The sequence below is a fragment of the Cyphomyrmex costatus genome, unplaced genomic scaffold, assembly GCF_001594065.2.
Source record: "Cyphomyrmex costatus isolate MS0001 unplaced genomic scaffold, Ccosl1.0 scaffold273, whole genome shotgun sequence".
Taxonomy (NCBI): domain Eukaryota; kingdom Metazoa; phylum Arthropoda; class Insecta; order Hymenoptera; family Formicidae; genus Cyphomyrmex; species Cyphomyrmex costatus.
This window is the reverse complement of record NW_017276833.1, coordinates 499,011-519,454: the sequence shown is the minus strand read 5'-3', so window position 1 is coordinate 519,454 and position 20,444 is coordinate 499,011. Positions and strand designations below refer to the sequence as shown.

At 34.1% G+C, this 20,444-nt stretch overlaps 2 protein-coding genes across 2 annotated transcripts; one reads left to right on the top strand and one right to left on the bottom strand.

Annotated features, from left to right (window-relative positions):
- Positions 1-119: 119 nt before the first annotated feature.
- Positions 120-744, bottom strand: LOC108774759 (uncharacterized). Its single transcript, XM_018540939.1, has 2 exons — positions 705-744; positions 120-618 (listed from the first exon to the last, which is right to left on the bottom strand). Exon 2 carries the CDS (start codon positions 613-615, stop codon positions 169-171), a length of 447 nt encoding a protein of 148 aa, XP_018396441.1. The 5' UTR covers positions 616-618; positions 705-744; the 3' UTR covers positions 120-168.
- A 2,714-nt stretch (positions 745-3,458) lies between these two features.
- On the top strand, positions 3,459-19,897 carry ImpE1 (Ecdysone-inducible gene E1). Its single transcript, XM_018540933.1, is given in 9 exon segments — positions 3,459-3,584; positions 13,106-13,268; positions 13,502-13,633; positions 14,581-14,868; positions 15,929-16,150; positions 16,950-17,360; positions 18,028-18,286; positions 19,713-19,761; positions 19,763-19,897. Coding segments are annotated over 9 exon segments (1,785 nt in total).
- The last annotated feature ends 547 nt before the right edge of the window (positions 19,898-20,444 follow it).

The window sequence follows — 20,444 nt, the reverse complement described above, 5'->3', positions numbered from 1 at the left end:
TTGGATTAATGCTCTACTATTGGTTGACATCACATATGTTCTATCAATAAGAGAACATGCAGTCATTAATCCAATCTAAGTCGGTGCAAACCTATTTAAACTGAATTAATATAGTTTGATTCATAAAATTTACATTACGTATATTTAAAGATTGAAAAGAGTTTCAATTCAGTCGGTAGTTCTGCTATCCATTTCTGTAATAACTCCAGTTTCAAGAGAAAAATCATAATTGTAATTCTGATTCTCTAATCTTTCAATAAATGACATTATTTCGCTAATCCGTAGACTGTCTATCTCCAAGTCACTATTCATGTTACTTTGTAATTGTTTACATAACTTAAATGGTACATCACTTAGATAATGTGAAGCATCAAGTTGTTGAGTCAGTTTTGGTAAATTGTCAGCTGATACTGTAGGGTTCATTGACGTACCATCGAGAAGTGGATACAGTCTATTAGGATAAGGAGTATTCTGATCGCCAATATTAGATGGCAAGGAGGTCCTTCTTTCAATTACTATGAAGTCATCCCGTAGATCTGTGGTATGTCGTTCCTCCTGCTCATCCCTTTCAGGAGGTGAATCCTTATGCTTCTTTTTGCCAAAGAGCCAAGACATTTTCTGTAAAATATTTTTACATAAAAATTTGTTCCAATTCTTTGTTGTAAATAAATAATTGGATAATTCTTGAAAAAAACTACACTGACCTTAACCTTAAGATTATGGTTATGACCTTGACTATGTATGTCAAGATCAAGGTCGTCTGAGCTGTGTAAGTTTTTGTAAAGAACTATCGAACAAGTATAAACTAATCTACTATGCAGTAACTGCATAGTTTTTTAACTTATTAAAAAAAGGAATATAAAACATTGACATATTAAAAATTCAACATACAAAACTATTTGTAACATACTACTATGGAACTGTAAGCACTTGTGGTTTATGAAATACTATCTATAATGCAAATATCCATTTTCGACTTTAACAAGCAAGATGTCTTTCGTCTCGATCTAATTCACTACCCTTTAATTCAGGCAAAGTGAGATATATTGGTTTACAAAAATTTTTCAGTCTTCTCAGAAGTTTTGAACAAGCTCGAGGCTGTTGGCATAATTGCAGCGGAGAAGAATTACGAATCGTGATGAGATATATGCGAGGGAAAACCACAGGATCTACTTACAAGCAGGTTAAAAACTAAACGGCAAGAATCAGAAACAGCACTTATCACACTCGACAATCACTCAATGACTGGTTCATACGACTCGCAGGCGAAGATACGGCCAGTATCCCATGTAGCGACAGTAAACTAGTAAATTGCTCGGCGTACGCTTTCGGAGTCGGACTGGAAGGGCGCCAGAAGGGAGAGTAAACAGATCGGAGTAGGGATGTCAATATCGAGCAAAAATATCGACTATTCAGATTTTTTAAAACTATCTATATTCATTCCGAATGAATAGACATTATATCGAATATATTCGAAAAAAACGAAACTTTTTTTTAGAGCTAACGAACGAAGATGTATATATATATGTACATGTATTTGCGATCATTTGATGTAGAAAACTAGAAGACTCCTTTTATGATATTTATATAGTCTCAATATCTCTGTTCTCTATTACAATTATTACAAACGATAAATGAAACTTCTTCCTTTATGTCAAAGTAACTAAATTAACTAAATTAACTGATCGACTAGCTCTCAAATATTGGCTCACAAATCTAAAGTAAAAACAAAAGTTAAGAAATGTAATTGGTGGAAAATGTACTTAATAATTGTTTTTTTTTTTTTTTTTTTTAATAAAAACATTTTTAAACATATTTTTATAAATCATAAAAATATACTTTTATACTAAATCATACATTCAACATTTTTTTTATAAATACATTTTTTAAGTATAAATTTTGAATCTTTGAAATGTTGAAACTAAATAACATATACATATATATTGTATATGTATGAACATATAAACTGTAATATTGTATTTCTGCTGCAATATTTCTTCGTAATATTTCTGAATGTTACAATATTATTATATTGTAATATTACTATAATATATTACATGCTATGTAAGAAATGACACGGTGAAGGCATACATGAGGCACTAGAATGTGTTACATACACGTACTCAAAAAAAGAAAGATATTTTCAAATCAGAGAGTAATAGAGTAAACGGTATAACGCATTAAAACCATGAGCGAAGAAAAGTATTTTCCATTAGCGCTTATTGAGAGCGAGTCGGCCGCTATACAATAAGAAGTGTATAAGACACGCGTGCACCGCACCGTACGATATCATAACACAACACATATTCGTTCGTGTTAATCCCCTTAATGTAGTCCCCTTAATCGAGTGCCGAAATTTTTTTTTGATTTGTCATTACTTTAACATTACATCGTTAAAATTTTAATATGTCTTTCAACATATTATTAAGATCCAACAAGACGCTATAAGCATAAAAACTTGTTAGATTGCTTGTCAATTTAACTAATTGTAAGTGATTTTACTACGGTAGTTGTTTAGAGTGTTGCGTTGTAAGTCTGAAAAAATTTCGGCACGCGATTAAGGGGACTGCATACGTGGTAAATAAAATTCACACATTACATCAGCAACCAAAATCCTACTTGACCGTCACTTACATTAATCAGAAATAATTTATTTCAAATCATAATTATTTTATTTCAAAAATATATAAAATAAATATGAAATAACATAAAATAAAAATCTACGAAACTCCGCAATAAGTATCTATCTAATAAGTATATCTATAAGTAATATAATATCTATAACGAGTTAAATTATCTAGCCTAGAACCAAAAAAATTGTTCGGCGCGCGGTTCAAAGGACTACAAACGTAATATATATAAATTATAATTGGAATTACAATTCGCCCCTAAAATCTAGCTCGAAAAGCATCTTCTTATTACGGTTCTGTTTCTCACATGTACAGTCCTATATAAGATTCAACATTTGCATTTCCTATAATTTAGTCAAAAAAAAAAAAAAATATTTCAGTTGAAAAAGTATCCATCAAACATCGGGAGCGAAGAGCGTTCTCGCTTTTCCGTCCGATTGAGAAAACCGACAATGAAGAAAAGAAAAGAAGAAGAAGGAGGCGGAGAAGGAGGAAACTCGGATAGACGCGGGGAGACCCCGGCGAAGGAGAAGGTGGGAGGACACGGGCGGCCCCATCTTGGCTGCGGCTTTTCCGTTCCTCTTGTTGCTCCGCGCCGAAAGTCAGGCCGACGGGGGTCCGTTCAGTCTCGTTTCAGTTATCCTCACGTAGACGCGTAAACGCGATATATACCGTCGCGAGGAACAGTGGAGAGGATCCGCCGCTCTCTGCACGCGCTTGTTTGTATTCCTCTTCGTATACCGCGGCTGTCACGCGATCACCCTTCCGCCTTCCCGCGTGCATATAAATCCAAAACGATCCGCGCGCTCGTTGTCGGCGATGATATATATGCGTCCGTCGCAGGCGAAGCGGGGAATCGATTCGATCTGGAGGAGCTGCGTAATCAGCAAAGCGGAAATAATGCACGGAAGTCGTGCGACGATTCTTATTCTGTGCACGATGATGAATTGTCTGGTGAGTTTGTATCTTGCCTCTCCGTGAATGTTTTCCTGAATTTTTCACATTTATGTGTATTAGGGTTGCGCGCTATTATATGGGTTGCCAGCTTTTGGCAGTCTCTTCGCCTTTCGCTTGCTGGAAACGAGAGTGAGCGCCGAAAACGTTTTGTTTTTGGCCGTTTTATACACTTATCATTTTGTAACACAATGGGGTAATCTTTTACGTGTAACACGCGTGTTATTATCGTCGTTGCGTGCATTCTGCAGGACATCAAGATATAGCCTAATGTGTTTAAGGTCTGCACACAAGAATTACCGTAATCTTGTTTCTTGTTATTAATCTTAAGTTGTAGACGTAAAAGCAAACGCACAAGCTTTGGCGTTTGGCGTTTAACTGTAATTGCCGTGGATTAATATCCCGTGTATGAAAGTATTAAAATAGAGATATAGAGAAACGAACAGTTTACGGATTTTATACTTTATTCTGGCATATATTTTATAACTGTAGAGAGCAGTTATAATTGCAATGTTCAATGTCGATATAAATAATAATATATTTGGTAATAAAACCAATGACACCGTATTTTATATCATCTTTGAAGTAAATAAAACTTGTTTAAGTTATTTACAGATCTTAATATATTTTTTATCTGCATTATTAAAATCATCCTAAGATGCCTACGAGAGCATCAAATTATTAAATTACCAGACAATTTAATTTGTGATAGTAATATAAGGCTGTTCTGTCGGTGTAGCGTTTCAAAAAATTAAATCCTGCCAAATTGCGCGCCGAAAAATCAATTCGATGCGCAGTTTGGCAGGAGATTTGGTACATAATATATAAAAAATATTTTTCTCTCTCTCTCTCTCTCTCTCTCGATACAAGTTTTGATTTTCGAGAAAAATCAATGCGTCACTTGAAATAATCCACTGTATATAGTATAACAGTGCAGGTACCATTATACAAATATCTGAATTTACTTCTCCTAATTCCGTATATGTTATATTTCCTGTTTTATAAAGTTCGAATAAATACAGTCATGATTAAATTACGACATTACAAAAGAAAGGCCAACTTTTGGTCTTGTTTGAAAACCAAGTTGAAAACTGTGTCTTTGAGCAATGTGTATTATTTTTTAACCATCTTCTCAATGTACGCAATGTCGTCTACAAGTTTTTGAGAAAAATTATACAAACTAATAAAGAGATTTCGGAGAAATATTTTCATGCATTCTGTATGTACAAGCACATGTCACTTTATGTGCAATTTAGAACGACAACCTCTCACTGAGCGCTCAGTGAACTCTTTCTGATTGGCATATTCCGTTAAATCCTAAAATGTAGACCAATTATATATTAGCAGTCTAGAGACTGCTAACTCAATCCACACATTTCCTTATGTAAAAGTACTGTCTGCGCGAATTAAATGCACAGTGTAAGACTGTTACCTGACCGAACGCGCATAGAAAATAGATGCCACAACAAGTCGTGTGGTGTTAATTCAAGATATCATATCTCTTTGGCTCAAGATATATCGTATATCTCTCTGTTGATTGGATGCGTGGACTGGGTGGGCCTTATTTTGAACATTATGTATATTTTTGGCAAATTTTTGACAAGCAATCTAGTTTAATATACAGAAATCTGTAGTTTGTGACATTATTATAACATATAAAATAATATTTTAGACCTGCTTCTCGATTATAGTAAAACGCATATAAATATAATAATTATTTCTCCGCGTTTTCTTTTTAAGAACATAATTATCATATATAATCGAAAAGTTTCTAATTTCTTCATTATACGACGTGATGTTTCTTTCTTAATATAAAAGTTTTCTTAACTTTTCGTCAAATCCTTGTAGATTCTTCCCAGACAACAAAAATGTCTAAAATCAGGTGATGAAAACGTTTCTTGCATCCTAAAGGACTTAAAGACGTCCTTTGTTACAAGACTGTTGTTTTAGACTTGGTGTTGTTGGGTTGTTACGGTATCAATAATCCTATTCTTTTGTCAACGAGTTTCAGATTATTCTGAATATAAATTAAAGTTCTATTAATGTTAACAATAGACGTGAACTATGAGGCTTTTTAAGCGGTTGAATTTTAACAGAAATCAATTCCAGACAGTTCCGTATAGTTAAGAACTCGCCAGTCTTCCGGCAAGACTATGTTCGGCTATACGCATGTAGAATCATAATTCTTACATGACCTCGTGGGTCGTTGGACTCTGATACGTCAACCGCTGCGTCGTCGATGTGTCGTCCGTTGAATATGCGAGTTGTGTTAAAGAGGCATGCATTCTGGGCCGTGGAATCCCCCTATCTGGATTATATCACCTGAGGTCATTTTCTAGCGAGAAGTAAATATTTTACTTTAAACGTACCTACGTGATAAGAGTGTATAAGTAAGATGTATTTTTCTTTTTTGGGAACATAATTATATCATATATAATCGAAAATTTTCTTCATTATACGATGTTCTTTTCTTAACAGAAAAGTTTTCTTATTCGCCCATGATGATCGAGAACTTAAACGACTTGCTATTATCATTTTTGTACTGATCCATTATCATGAGTGCAGGATGTCGCAAATCCTTGTAGATTCTTCCCAGACCACAAAAAATGTCTAAAATCAGGTCATAAAACGTTTCTCCCAGTATTACTCCCATGCTTAATCTACTTTAAAACTCTTACATTTTAATGGTCGCAAATAGCATGCTCTCTGAGCGCCACTTCTTCTTATGTATTATCTCATGTTACGGTATCGCACCTTTTACATTGCGTACTCTTTTTCCGCAAAAAATGAATTATGTATTTATGTATTATAGAAACTCATTTTTAATCGTGAAGGAAATCAGAGTGGTAATATCAATTGACAAGCAGTTTAATATTTTTTTTATGCTAATAAGCATTTTTATTAATAATTTGATGTTAAAAAACATCTTATCTGCGAATTTATTGCGAGAAATATTGCCTCAGCAAAATTCGAACCTGGATCTTCCATATTCTGTGCGTGCAACTTCATCATTTGATTATCGAGGTTTCGACAATATTTATAAAGAAACATTATTTAAAAAAAAAAAGTATGTATAAATAATTATAATTTGTGTGAAGTAGAAAAAAATAAGGAAAATCCTATTTTTCGGTCAAAATGAATTTTATTGTAATATAAATATTTCCGTGTGAATTTATAGAATTTTCTCGTTTAATTAGATTTATGCTCATCGGTCTATTTCAAATTGAAACTATTTATGCATACCTTTAAATACGTTTTACATTTTAAGATTAAAGATCTTGAAAACAATTATTCTGTATTACGCAATTTCTCGACATTGTTGAACAAAATTATTTTGCAATATTCAACAGTCGGCCTCGAATTGCATCAACTTCCTTATAGATCCACTTGTGCTAGTAAGAGCCGATCTATTGTTTTCGTGGATAAAGATGGGAGAAAAGCGGAGAAGGGCTGGAGAAAATAGATCGACCACAACCACGAGGGCCAATTTGCAGACAAACAGAACTCGGAGAACTCCGCCTCCTAGTTCTACGCAGCGGTAGTTGCAATCTCGTCTGCAACGATGCGACTGAATATACGGCTCGTTTCTCTTTTTTCGTTGCATTATGCAGGGTACCTTCACCTTTCGAGTCTTTCTTGCTACTGTCGCATCTGTTATTGTGAGTGGCTTCATTTCACGTTTAATAGTCAGCGGTTTTACCGATATCGATGTTACCTTATATATATATAGGCTATCCTTTAAAAATGAATACAGAAAGTGTAGACAGGAGTAGTTTAATCAAATATATTTTTAAATTTTTATAACATTTTCTTAGCAAAGATTTGAAGTTGTCTTCGTAACACTGATGATGAGATTAAAATTTTATTAAGATATATTCTCGTTATCTCTGTATAAATTAAATTTGGAAAGAACTTTTACCGCGAACTTTAATTGTTTATAATTCAGGAATTATTATTATCCTTTATCATTTCTTTTTGAACGAAAAAATTAGCTGTAAAAATTTGTTAAGCAATCCTATATATTAAAATAAGAGATCTTACTTTTTAAGATTTTGTATTTACTTTTTATTGTAAATTAATTTTTTTTGTTACTCATTTATTTTCTAAGCTCGCAAAAGACGCCCTGTACGCAGCTGGAAAATAATCTTCGCAGACGCGAACGCATAATTTATAAATGACAAGAAAAAGTATTCCAAGTATTGGAATATTCCATGAGTATTTGGAATACTACTTGTTGTTAATCACGTGTTTGTTTCTGCATACGAAAAAGATTGACAAGAGTATGAACGATTAGAGCAAAAAGGTTTTACCTCAAGGTGATTGCAGATGCAGGCAACGATAATTAAGAGTACCACGAGTCGAGCAAGTCATCTTTTGAGTTTTTACGACTCTTCTTCCCGACGCGATTTTTCTCAGGTGTAAACTTTTTTTCTCACTTTACCCTTGTTTTATCCCAAGTGCATTTTATGGCGCGCACATGTGAAACGCGATTCCCATGTACGGCAAGAATAGATATATAGCCGAGGTAATGCTCGAGTTACCAATACATGCACGCGCGTTGGAAACCGGGTACCGGTATCCCATGAGATAATTGCGACGATCTGATGCTACCATGCATCACAGTGCGCGAATATACCATCGTTATACCTTGCAATCGACGCCTGACAATTATTCTCGTGGTATAACGATTAGATTTTTCGATGCATTTTTTTTTCGACCTGATGAGAGTCTGAATACCGCGAGAGGTGCACGTTACGGAAAATTGTTCTGCCGGGAAAATCGACGTTTCCGGGGGCATGCAATTATCTCCGAAATCGAGAATCAATTGGCTCAGTTGATTGCTGAAGGATAAATTGTATACTACACTTGTTTTAAGGAGAAATGATTTTTGGAAATATTAGGAGACGCGGTAGAGTGTCTCGCGCAGAGGCATGCAGCGCGAAACCGGCCGTGTATCTTTATGCGAACCGTCGAGTTTTTTTTTTTTTTACGTACGACCGTAAACTGTGATTTCTCGTTTATCGTGTAATAAAATCATTCGGACCGTCAATCTTGAGAATGTTATTTAAGAAGAGAGAGTTTCGAGAATATTATATAAGTTCAATCGCGCGGGAAACTTGAATATTTACAGATTCAAAGATACTTGAAAGTTACAGTTTAGAGATTTATCTAATTCTTCAGCTCCACAGATTGACTGCATGCATTCTCCCGCGCTTAGCATTATCTAGGATGAACGACGCGGACGTGACGGGGATTTCATCCCCGTTGGGGTGCTTGATTTACGTGAGCCCCTTGCCACTCACGTGCGTGCAATTTCAGCATTTAGAAAGCGAATTCAGGTGTGTATCATATACGCACGTATGCACACAAGAGATTAAATCCGACTAAGTAACCTCCACGTGGTACACCTTGGGTAATGTTAATACCGGCGAAACTGTAACTTTCCAGCCTTATAACTCGCAAAGTACTTAATGAAAAAACACTTTATTATAGTGAAAGCTCTCGAGGTGTTCTACAAGAATATGCAATAAAAAATAAAGAAAACCTACAACTCTTTTATATAAAACTTTTTCTTTTATCTCTCTTAGTTTTTGAGATATTCGCCTAAGGCGATTAAAATCCCTTATCCTGTATATCTAACAAAAATAAATTAAAAATAAAATTTTATTAAAAAATAATATTTATTATTCATAACAACTTGAATATTTTGTTAGTTTTTCTACAAATCTTATTACCTTCTCCCTTGAAAATACAATAAATTGAGGGTGCTTATGACTAAAGCTATTTTAAATGGAACAAAGTAAAAGCTGCTGATAAAGTAATAAATATTTATTAGTTCTTACAATGAAAGATTTATCTGCGATTGATAACGTTCATAGACGAGCATAGAGATAACTAGCACATCCTATATAAATTAAAAGAGCACGTGTGTAATGTGCATTTCCAAAGTCGTTCGACTCCGCGCAAAGATGCACGTTTATTGTATGTTATTTATTACTATTCAGAGTAACGTTATCCTGTGCGAGCTTCGAAACGTATTTCGTGTGTTGCCGACCGTGAAATTGTTGGCGTGACAGCGAAGGCACGTACTCATAAATTCAACCATTCAGAACGCACATATCTTTCGATCGCGCTTCTCATTGCAGCTGCGACAAAATTTATATGCAACGACAGCTGCATAAATTAAGAGCGCATCACGCCACATAATTAACCGTCGCCGTGTCGCCGCGGTAATTACGTCGCATTATTTCGATCCGATTCTCCAAAATCTCATTGTTTTTCGATTGATTCATAAATTGTGAAATGATTAATGAGTAATAATAATTCCAGATAAACTCTTCTTTTTTTCAACACATAAGGGTTTTGTTTTTTTTTCATCATTTGAAACTTAATACATTTTATTTAAATAATTAAGTGAACTGTTAATGTCGGAAAAATAAAAAGAACTTATTGTAATTTTGCTTTATTTAAGATTCAAAACTAGTAAAATTATTCATGGTCTAAAAAAATCACTGAGGCTGTTAAGGAAACATTTGGAAGCACTTCACTGGCAAGTGCTATCCCATGCGGCTTATTTACCAGACTCTGTGCTTCAATTCTCTCTTCAATTCTTATGAAGACATCGAAAAATGGGTTTCTCTAATGAAACGATGTTTTGCATTTAATATTACATGATAAGTAATAATTATAATTGTAATCGCAACTTTGTTATTCATTGGCACCACCTTAAACAAAGAAAGTCACTGAAAAGATTTGAAATTATAAATCTGATTTATTAAAGGAAATTGTGTCCGCGGTTGTTTTAAATTTTATACAATAGAGAGTATAAATATAAACTATTAAACCTCGAAATCATTTATCGTTTCAAAATGTGTACGTGTGTGCTACGTTATTGTCATCATTCCACAGTTTTTTGTTTAACAAGGAAAAATCCCCTCCTAAGACTATAAGTTCAGATTCAAGTGCTTCTCTGGTACTAACAATATATATGATAAATGCAATTGATTTTTTTTTTCAAGTATATCGTATTTTAAATATCCTTTTTACGTGTCAACTCTTTAGATTATATATTCCTCTTGAAATGCAATTTTTAGATTATTCTTCGTAGGTTTGTGCGTAATTCCATCATCCTTCGGGATAGTAGCTGAAGCGCGAATGGAATTTCCGCCTGGGAACCGACTCCGCACTCTCTGCAGATCGCGATTATCTTCGACGCGCCTCCTCCTCGGAACCGACTGCAGTTGCTCTATTCTGCGTTTAAATTGGCTCGGTTCGTTAAGCGTAATTAAGAGCCAGCTGGAGGCGTTTGCGTTGAATATAAAATTTCATCTTGCCACCCTCGAGTGCGGCGCTATGCACGCTAGGAATCGTGCTCCGCATCTCCACGTATATATATTGTATGGTACATACACGTGGCGTTGCGTGCAACGGCCGATTAACTGTCGCTTTCTCTTGAAGGTGTGGATTAATTTTTTTGATCCCACATATGAGTGACTATATCCGTGTGCCCTCGTACATGTAAATTGTTAAATTGTTATGAAATGAAATGTATACGCTTAGCAATCGCGTGTGTTTTATAGCAGCATAATATGGATTGATAAATAATATGAGTTCTCATGCTTTTGCAAAGACCGCAAAAGCATGACGCTCGGCGAACATATACGACTCTGTTTTGATTTTTTTTCAGGAGGACGGTGAATGTCGTTGACGTAGAAACAAACGCGTTCACTCACGAGAGCGTATTAATTATTCATCAGTAGACGATCGCATCTGCTCGATAGATCTATCGTTTTGCTTGAATGACACGTTTACGGATTATTCGTAAATATAAAACGGCAGTTCGTGATTCAGGATGTACGGGCAATTCTGTCTCCTCAATTTGCACGTGAGATGCGTACATAATTGAAAATCGCTTGTCACCGTATGGTAAACGCAAAAATTATTCCCGTGAATGGAGAATAAATTGGTCGATAAATTGGAAATATATTTTCAGATTTACGGTATCTGTGTATTGTTACGTTTTTGTAATAGGAGGGTTAAAACAGTTAAGCTCTGGTCTCCATCAGAACCTCGTATCTTAAAATTATGTTCACATAATATTTCTAGGAAAAAAAGTCTGCGGGATATAAAGCGACAGTGTCCCAATTCTTTGATATGGCAATCGGTGCATCGGGGTCATTAATCCGTAATGGCACGGTTACGTTATAGACACGACGGGAATTGCAATAAAATCTTACGATTGTATATTCAAGTGTTAACTCATCGGTAAGATTCGCCGATTTGCCTTCGAATAATATTGCGCGCGTCATTTAACATGGAACGTACACCGCGGTACGCTAACGGTGTATATACGCGTGCAACGGATGCCGTGTCATCTTGCGGTGCTTAAAGCGTTCAGTCGCGAATCTGCTGCGAGTGTACGCGTGATTCTGTTATTATTTCCATTTCCACCGTGAGTCCTGAGGTGGACTACTGCCGACTTAAGGGGGGGGGAGGGATTTTCATTTCGAACATAGTGCCACGCTATAAGTATCTCCGTCATTGGTTGGCAAGATACCTTCCGTCCTGGTCATCTGAAATATAAAAATCTGATAGGGGTTTACTTTTATATACAAATAGTTATCGTTGGATGAACAGGCAAAAAAAATATTGATAATTGAGGAAGTGGCGGTAAAAATCATCGATTTCGCTCTAAAAATTGGCTGAATTTTTTTACAATAAAGGAAAAGTATATACACGGATTGTTTTTCTTTTTTCATCGAACGATAAAGGGACGTTTCCTCAACATGCAGTTCAAAGCGGAAGATGATCAGTCTATTAGTTTCGTAGATATCATGCCAACCAGTCGTGAAAAAGCTGTCATGTGCTGCAATTTTGAAAATAATGGCCTAGTTTTCTTTAATTTCTATTCGAATAATCTTGAAGTAAATATTTCAAGCTTTATTTTGCTTTTTAAACATATTTTTATCTTTATTATTTACCGCAAGATATGATTATTTCAAATTTGTGGTAAATTTAATTTAATTTGATACAAAAATTAGTTAATTTAATTTAGTAAGTAAATTTAATTTGGTAAGTTTAATTTTTTCATATTTATAGTGTACCGCTTTTATTGCGAGTGAGTGTATATAAAATTAATGTAATACGTATTAGCTGTAATAAGATATAAAAAAAAAAGAAAAAGGAAAACGCGTAAATTTATTTCTTCTTTTTTTTAATATAAAAAGTAACTAAAAATTATAAATTTGAAAAATTAAAGCTTCTAATAACAAACTGAATTGAATTTATTAATTATTAAACCATTTATAATTCCTATTGTTATACTAAAAATTATTGTACTCTTACTGTTACATTCCAAAATTTTAATAGGCGTTTAATTAATTCACAGACTTATAAGCATACAAAATTTATTTCCTTTGCATTAATCTTTTGTTAAAGTCTAAAAAAGTTTTTGTCTAGCTTCTGTCGTAAAATTAGGTCGCTAAAAGGAAGAGCGATTGTCATCTTCGACTTTCTTGTAGAGATTGGCCTCATCGTCTCCCACTTCGACGAGCGTGAGACTCGGTGACGAGTGCAACCAAGATCGGGAGTGTGAGATCGGCATCGCTAATAGCCACTGCTACTTGGGTTATTGCCAGTGTCAGTCCTTCTTCGCCGGTTACAATGGAACCCATTGTCTCGAATGTAAGTTCGTCAAAGTATTCTTTTATTTTCTCCAACCGCAGCTTTCTCGTATTCGTCTATTGACCAAAATTAATGTTCTTGAACAGTCGCTTTAGAGTGTAAAAATTTCGAAGATTTTGCCAAGAATATAGATGGGGGAGAGGTATCAGAAAAAAATGTTTAGGAGTATTTGGTTATTTTAAAAAAGGAAGCGGTGCTTCATAATGTAAGATTTGCTGCCTGTAATGTTGTAGCAACTCTACTGGGTAACGATTGTCTCGTGAAGGAACAATGCTCTTTGAAAGTGGCGAACAGCAGCTGTCTTGAGAGTGTATGCAGATGTGAGGAGGGACACCTGCAATTTCGCAGACATACTTGTCTAGGACGTAAGTACATTTTCATTTTGATTAACGCACTTAATTAAAGGGTATTAAATTACGTGTTGTAAAATTATGTATCTGAATCATTAAAAACCTAAGTATATATACGCTTTGTATTTCCATTAAAGGATCTTCCTATTCTAACTTAAGCTGTAGTAGTATTCCAATTATTCTTCAAAAAATAATTATATCACGAAATTGCATTACTTTATTCAACACAAATTAAAATTACACATACATATCATTGACTTGACATTAACACCAGAAGAACTACCATGTCTTCTGATAAAAAATTGTTTTCTGCATCTGATCAATTGTTATATACTGATTATTAAAGCCTATTGATAGTACTTTCATATACATAAGCAATCACTTTCCCTGAATCTCTCCCGGTCAACAGCGAGAATTAATTCAAGCACCTAATATTTATTTTTGTCATAAAAACACATAATATATCGAAAATACCGTCGCGAGTAGAATCGTCTTATGTGTAAACGAAACAATACGCGTTTATTTTATTGACGGAAATTTTATATTTGAAATAAAATTATGCAATAATATTTTTTCAAAAATATTCAAAGGTCATATATTGAATTAAGTTGGTCAAATGGTTCTCTGTTCACATCTTGTTAATAATTATTCATTAAATTAAAGAATAGAAATATTAGGAAACGATCGATACAAATATAGTACTTATAATAACAGCAAGAATAAATACAGGCTATTTATTTTGTAGTTTATTTCTTTTATATCTTGTTTTTAAGGATACTATGTTTTCCGTAAGTTAAAAATTACAGGCACTACTTGCTCTGGATCTGTTGAGGGGCAAAAAGTTTTATAATATTTAAATATTGTTTATTTCTGTAGATGTGACAATAATAAGTATCTTTCCAAATCAGATTGGCTCGCAATATACGTAAGTTCATGAATTTAAAAACGAATCTAATTTGTAGCGGCTAAACTCGGTGAGGTATGTTACGAGCACGCCCATTGCCGTCTCTGGGATCCCGAGTCTCATTGCGATTTTCTCATTCCGGATTTATTCGGTCGCTGCCAATGCACCGCTCCGATGCGTCGCGAAGGCGACGTATGCCGACTTGACAGTCTCGTGAGGCCTGTACCGTTTCCAGAGCATCTACCTTCCACCGAAGAACCGATAGAAGACGTCACTGGGACTGAACGCGACAAAGAAACTACCGTCGAAGGACAAAAAGGCGAGGCCGAAAAAGAACAAGACACAGGTACGCTTAATTGAAATTGGATTGAGTTATCTTCATTTAGATCCGTTAGAATTTATGAATAGAATTGTATAGAATTTTTGTAAATAATGTTGGTTATCCCCTCTTATATAAAATATGCATGAAGTAAGAGTACAATGCGCAAAAATTAATGTTGTACTTTAGTATTGTAAATAATTATTTCATATGTGAGTCAAATAAATATTAATATGTCAAAATTAATGATCACGGAAAAAGAGTGTGTGAGCGAGGAAATGATATTTTCGCCTAATTAATTTTAATCATTTTCAACAGATTTTTAAGTAGCGAAATATTTGACTAATTAAATTTAGTTTTATCAATTTTTTAGGAATCTTTCTATTGTAAATAAAAAGTAGTTATACAGTTTTAATAATTACATGTATTTAATACATTAATCTTCATATAATGTTTTTTATTTTCTAAAGAGGAAGCCTTTTGCTCCTATAGTATAGAAAAAAAAAAAACTGTTATTTTTTTAACAAAATTTTTTGTACAAAAATAGAGCTTTGAGATTATCATATAATTGGGACTGTAGTTTAAACTTTGTACTCCATTGAATGTGCGAATTTATAACAAGTTAACACCTGATTCTTTCGTAAGTCATTTAACATTCTCATGGAGTGATCCGTGGACATGTATATGTTGTACGGGAACTGTATCAGGCTGCATCATCGCTTCTCTAAGTTTCACGCGCCTGTTATCTGATAATCAGCTTTTCCGTGTGTACGCGGATGCAACGGGAATCCGCGAGACCGAACGGTTTTGTATTCCGGCCTCGAACAGATGAACGAAATGAGGCGATTCGTATTCTTAATTAGTACGATAATTAATGAAACATGTCATTTTTCTACAAAAGCGTAAAAAGAAAATCTATACATATACTGAATCACAAACGATTATTGCATATTGCGAAATCTTTTTACTCTCCATTATCACTTTCACAGATTTCCTAATACGTTATATAGATACTGTGATTATTAGCTGGTATTATTAGCTAATAGTTGTAAACGTACTTTTTTTAATATATTCTTTTTTTTTATAGGTGTTCAGTTATCTTGGTTAAAGAACGCATCGATGCTTCTATCGACGGAACCTTCTAGTCAGTTGATACCGGTAAATTTGGTGACAAGACTGTCATCGAGTTTAAGACCTGGATTCAACAATCGTCCCGGACCAAATGAACTGCCAGATGATGATGATACTATTGTTATCGAAGCGGAAGTTACTGAACCCGCTCAAGTTACGACAACCACAACAACTTTTGGTGAGAAAGAAAATCGACGCTTTTATATTTATTATTTATTAAAAAATATTTTTCAATGATAAAGCACTAAAAGAAATGAGTTTGTTATTAGAACAAAAAGTGATAACTTAAATATGATGATTCGGTAGGAAAACGAATCGATCTATTATAATATTATGAATTATTTATTGTTATTCGTCAGTATAATAAATAATATACAATTTATACGATACCAATCACATTTGCTGAATCGTTGTATTAGTTGTTTGTATACCTTTTGAGATAAAATTAGTATCGTTAGCAAATAAAAATCTATCCAGCTGTTTCGAATGGAGAAGCGATAACGGTTTAAAAATAACTTTAAACGGTTTAAAAATAAATTTAAAAATAAAAAAAAAAATTCAGCAATTATAGCAGGACAATCACTATAATTTATTCCAAGAATAGAAAAACTCGTTAACATTAGTTTTGAATAATTTCCAGCAAATTTAGATCGACAGAGCGCAGAGCACCTTTCACAACGATGATTTTCTCACACACGACAGTTAATACTCGTCTAGAGCCCCAGTTTTACATCACGGATGTTTAGATCGTTCTAGAAACTTGATGGTAACTGGAGAATTCGTTGCATTATTTTTCTAGAACGATACAGAATCGAGTTTGGTTTTATAGACGTTCATAACAGCCGTTACTTAGCGTCTCATGATTCGCAATTTGGTCTTTCATGGAACTAATTGATTGGCGCTCGTAAGGCCGCGCCGCGCAAAGTTTCGATTCTCGCTTGACACCGTAATTTAATCTGACTTTTTCTGTCTTTCAGCGCCAATAAAAACAGACCGTCACGAAAGTACGATAATGACGGCAGTCAGCTTGGGGCTGCCATGCATTGCCGATTTGGAATGTCGTATGTCTGATCCGATGTCGCGATGCATTGGCGGCGTATGCGATTGCAGTTTTCCGATGAACAGCAGTTGCAACGCACGGCGGGCTGGATGTGCATCGGGCACGTTTCAGTGCCGATCATCTGGAAGATGCATCAGCTGGTTCTTCGTCTGCGACGGTCGCACCGATTGTGCAGACGGCTCCGATGAAGAGTGCACTGGTCCTCGTTGCCCGGCGCAGGCATTCAGATGTAACGGCAGTGACATTTGTATATCAAGGTCCGGACTATGCGACGGCAACCGCGACTGTCCTCATGGCGAAGATGAGATTGGTTGCAACAATAGGCGAAGTTGGTATTTTCGCTTCTTTCGTATTTTTAAATATATTTATAAGTAATATTAAAATTTAATCATTTTTTGTAATATACAATTCCAAGCCAAAAGTTTGGAAACACTATGTAACAATTGAAATTTTAATTATTCAAAATTTAAATTTATCCATAATAATAGGTTGTTAACAATAATCTTTATGTCCAATAATTGTTATTGGAATGTAGGTACTTGCATAAAAGATGAAGAAATATGTGCATTAATATTTTCGAAGCAAGTCCAGCCTTTTTACATATATTATAATATAATATGAAGATTTAATCAAATATCAAGAATAAGTGTGTAATTAATTAAAATATTCTTTAATACTGGCCTTAGTAGTTACTAAAAATTATAAGACAAATGAGGATTATATAAAACAATTGTTTAAAATCATTAATAAAAAAATTATTAGGAATTAAAAATTGCTTATGTGATTGCGTTCTATCATTGCAATCCTTATAATTGCAAATTAAATGATTTCTTAGCAGAGTTATAAGAATAGTTAAATGATTCATCAATATAATTTATAATGTTATTGTATATTCTACTTTACTGAAAAAAAAATTAACGTTTTGCCTTACACATTCCATGTACTCGTAATGTTTTACTTTAGTATACATGTAAGATTTCTTGTTCTGTGTGCAGAATGTCCCGAAGGTACGTTTAGATGCAACAATGGTCAGTGTTTGCCAGCATACGAATTTTGCAACGCGGTAGTTTCCTGTAGGGACGGTAGCGATGAACCCAAGGGAGCATGCAGAACACGCAATCGCGGTAGAATCACTTTAAGATACTGTCCGTTCAGATGCGATAATGGAAGATGTCGTTCTGACGCGATAACTTGTAGCGGTCGAGACGGATGTGGCGATGGCTCCGATGAGAAACGCTGTAACATCTGCAGTAAGTACTTTTGTAAAAGGAGAAAGATTTAAAGCATAACGAAAAGTGCATTATAAAGTCTCGGAAGATTATCTGACATTGTTTAATATAAACAAAACAGGACCTTATTGAGAAACGTTAAATTTATAAACTCGCACAGCCTCTTTTGTGATTTGTATTCTCTGTAGTTACGTCTGAAGTCACTTTTGTGTCGTGTTTCTTTGATTCATAATCAAACGAGACGTTCACAATTTGTTGAGAAAAGCAGTACGTGCTAAAATTAAATTGGCTTTTTAGCGAAGTGCTGAAAATTTGAGGTACTGAAAATTTAGTCGCCCTTGGCTGTCCGAAGGCATTCGACATAGTCAATCACGATCTTTTTGTCAAGCTTTGTTCTCTCGGTCCGTTCTTGCCTTCTACCTTAATGAGTTCTAAGGATATCTCCAAGATGTATTCCAGATAAAGTGTGCTATGAGCGAACTCTGTGCCACTTCCGTAAAATTACTTGATATCTACGTTGATCCTTCATGGTCCTTCAATAATCATTAATCATGTCATTACCAAGTTTCGAGCTGCTTTCTTACGGCTTCACTTCTTATATTCCTTTTGTCGCATCGCTTTCAATCTCGCAAAAACTTCTTTTGTAACGAAACTTTTTATAATCTTCTTATTCGATTACTCTCTGATATAGTATTATAGGTACATTCCGGCTTTGACTCAACAAATGTTTCAGCGTATTTAGCATATAGGTACTGAATTACTATCTCCGTTTTTCTTATAATATCCTTAAATACATATATGATCATCATTTCTTTTATATCTAAGTTCCGGTTGGTTAGAGATTCAACAACGTTTTATCCTCTATCTATGTTCTAATATTATCTATCAATGTTGTTATTTATCGACTTCTCTGCTCTAACACTTCATTTTATCTACATAATCTTCTTTATTATACATACAATTCCGACTTCCATTCCTGTTTCATTCCAGATACCCGTTACCACAATTCTTTGTCCTCTCACCATTACTTCGTCAAATTCAGTGCTTCTTCTATCAACCAAGTATCATAATATGCTATAATTATTTTTATATTAGAATAAATTAAAGATTTTAAAGAATTTTTATTGGCTCGTAGCTCTTTATTAGTTAATTGTATAAATGTATTTTTAAATACATAATTATAATATGCAATTAATTAAATTAAACTAAATTATATAAAGAAATTAAACATTTATATGATAACTCGATTAAAAAACTACCTTAATATTATAGAATAACAAAATATTCTTAAAAGAAACATGAGATACTTCTTTTCCGTTGTTCTCAAATAAATAAATGTATATAAATAAATAAAGCGTTACTCATAAACGCGGCTTTCGTTCGCTGGAATTTTTATTTTTGATATTTCATTCCGATCTTATTTACGTTGTATACATCTTCAAAACATCCAGGGTAACCGTTCGCGATTTGATGCATCAAAAGGCCGTTGTTAGATTCCTGTGCTTATTCGCTTCTGTAACTTGATGTAAAGTCACGCTCGCGTGTAATTAGAGCGAGATGCATCGATTGTGTTGCTATCTTCTACAATAATCTCTACACGCATCCGGAAGAATACAGCGAGAAATTACATAAATGAATAAGTTATAAACGAGCGTGTATATCTCGAGATGGAAATAATACACGCGCGCGATGCGTAGACATCACACGTATTGTGCGATATCCATGTAAATTGCTTTTACGGGCTATTTTATGTGACCGAGATAAGACCATTCTGTAAACAATAGTCACTTACAGCAGAAAATAGTAGAACATTTACAGGAATAAAGAAGAGACATTTAAATAATTATTTTAGGGAAGAAAAATACATTATTAATATTTTGATTGTTTTATATGACATTTCATGTATCAAACAGTAAACAGGAAACATGCTCTTTATTCAAAGAATAATGTTTTGCTGAATAATCTGTTATTAAATTAAATTAAAAAAAAAAAAAGATAAGTCACGCAATATATGTAACAGCCAAATGGGACACTCAATTCTTAATTCGCTTCTTTGTTATTATAAAATGAATAGCCAAATTCATTGAGGAATACATGTGATATCGAATGTGCTTGAACAAATGGTCGTAATCTCTTTTCCTTTTTGATCGCTAATTATATTTATTGCACACAGCTTATCATTT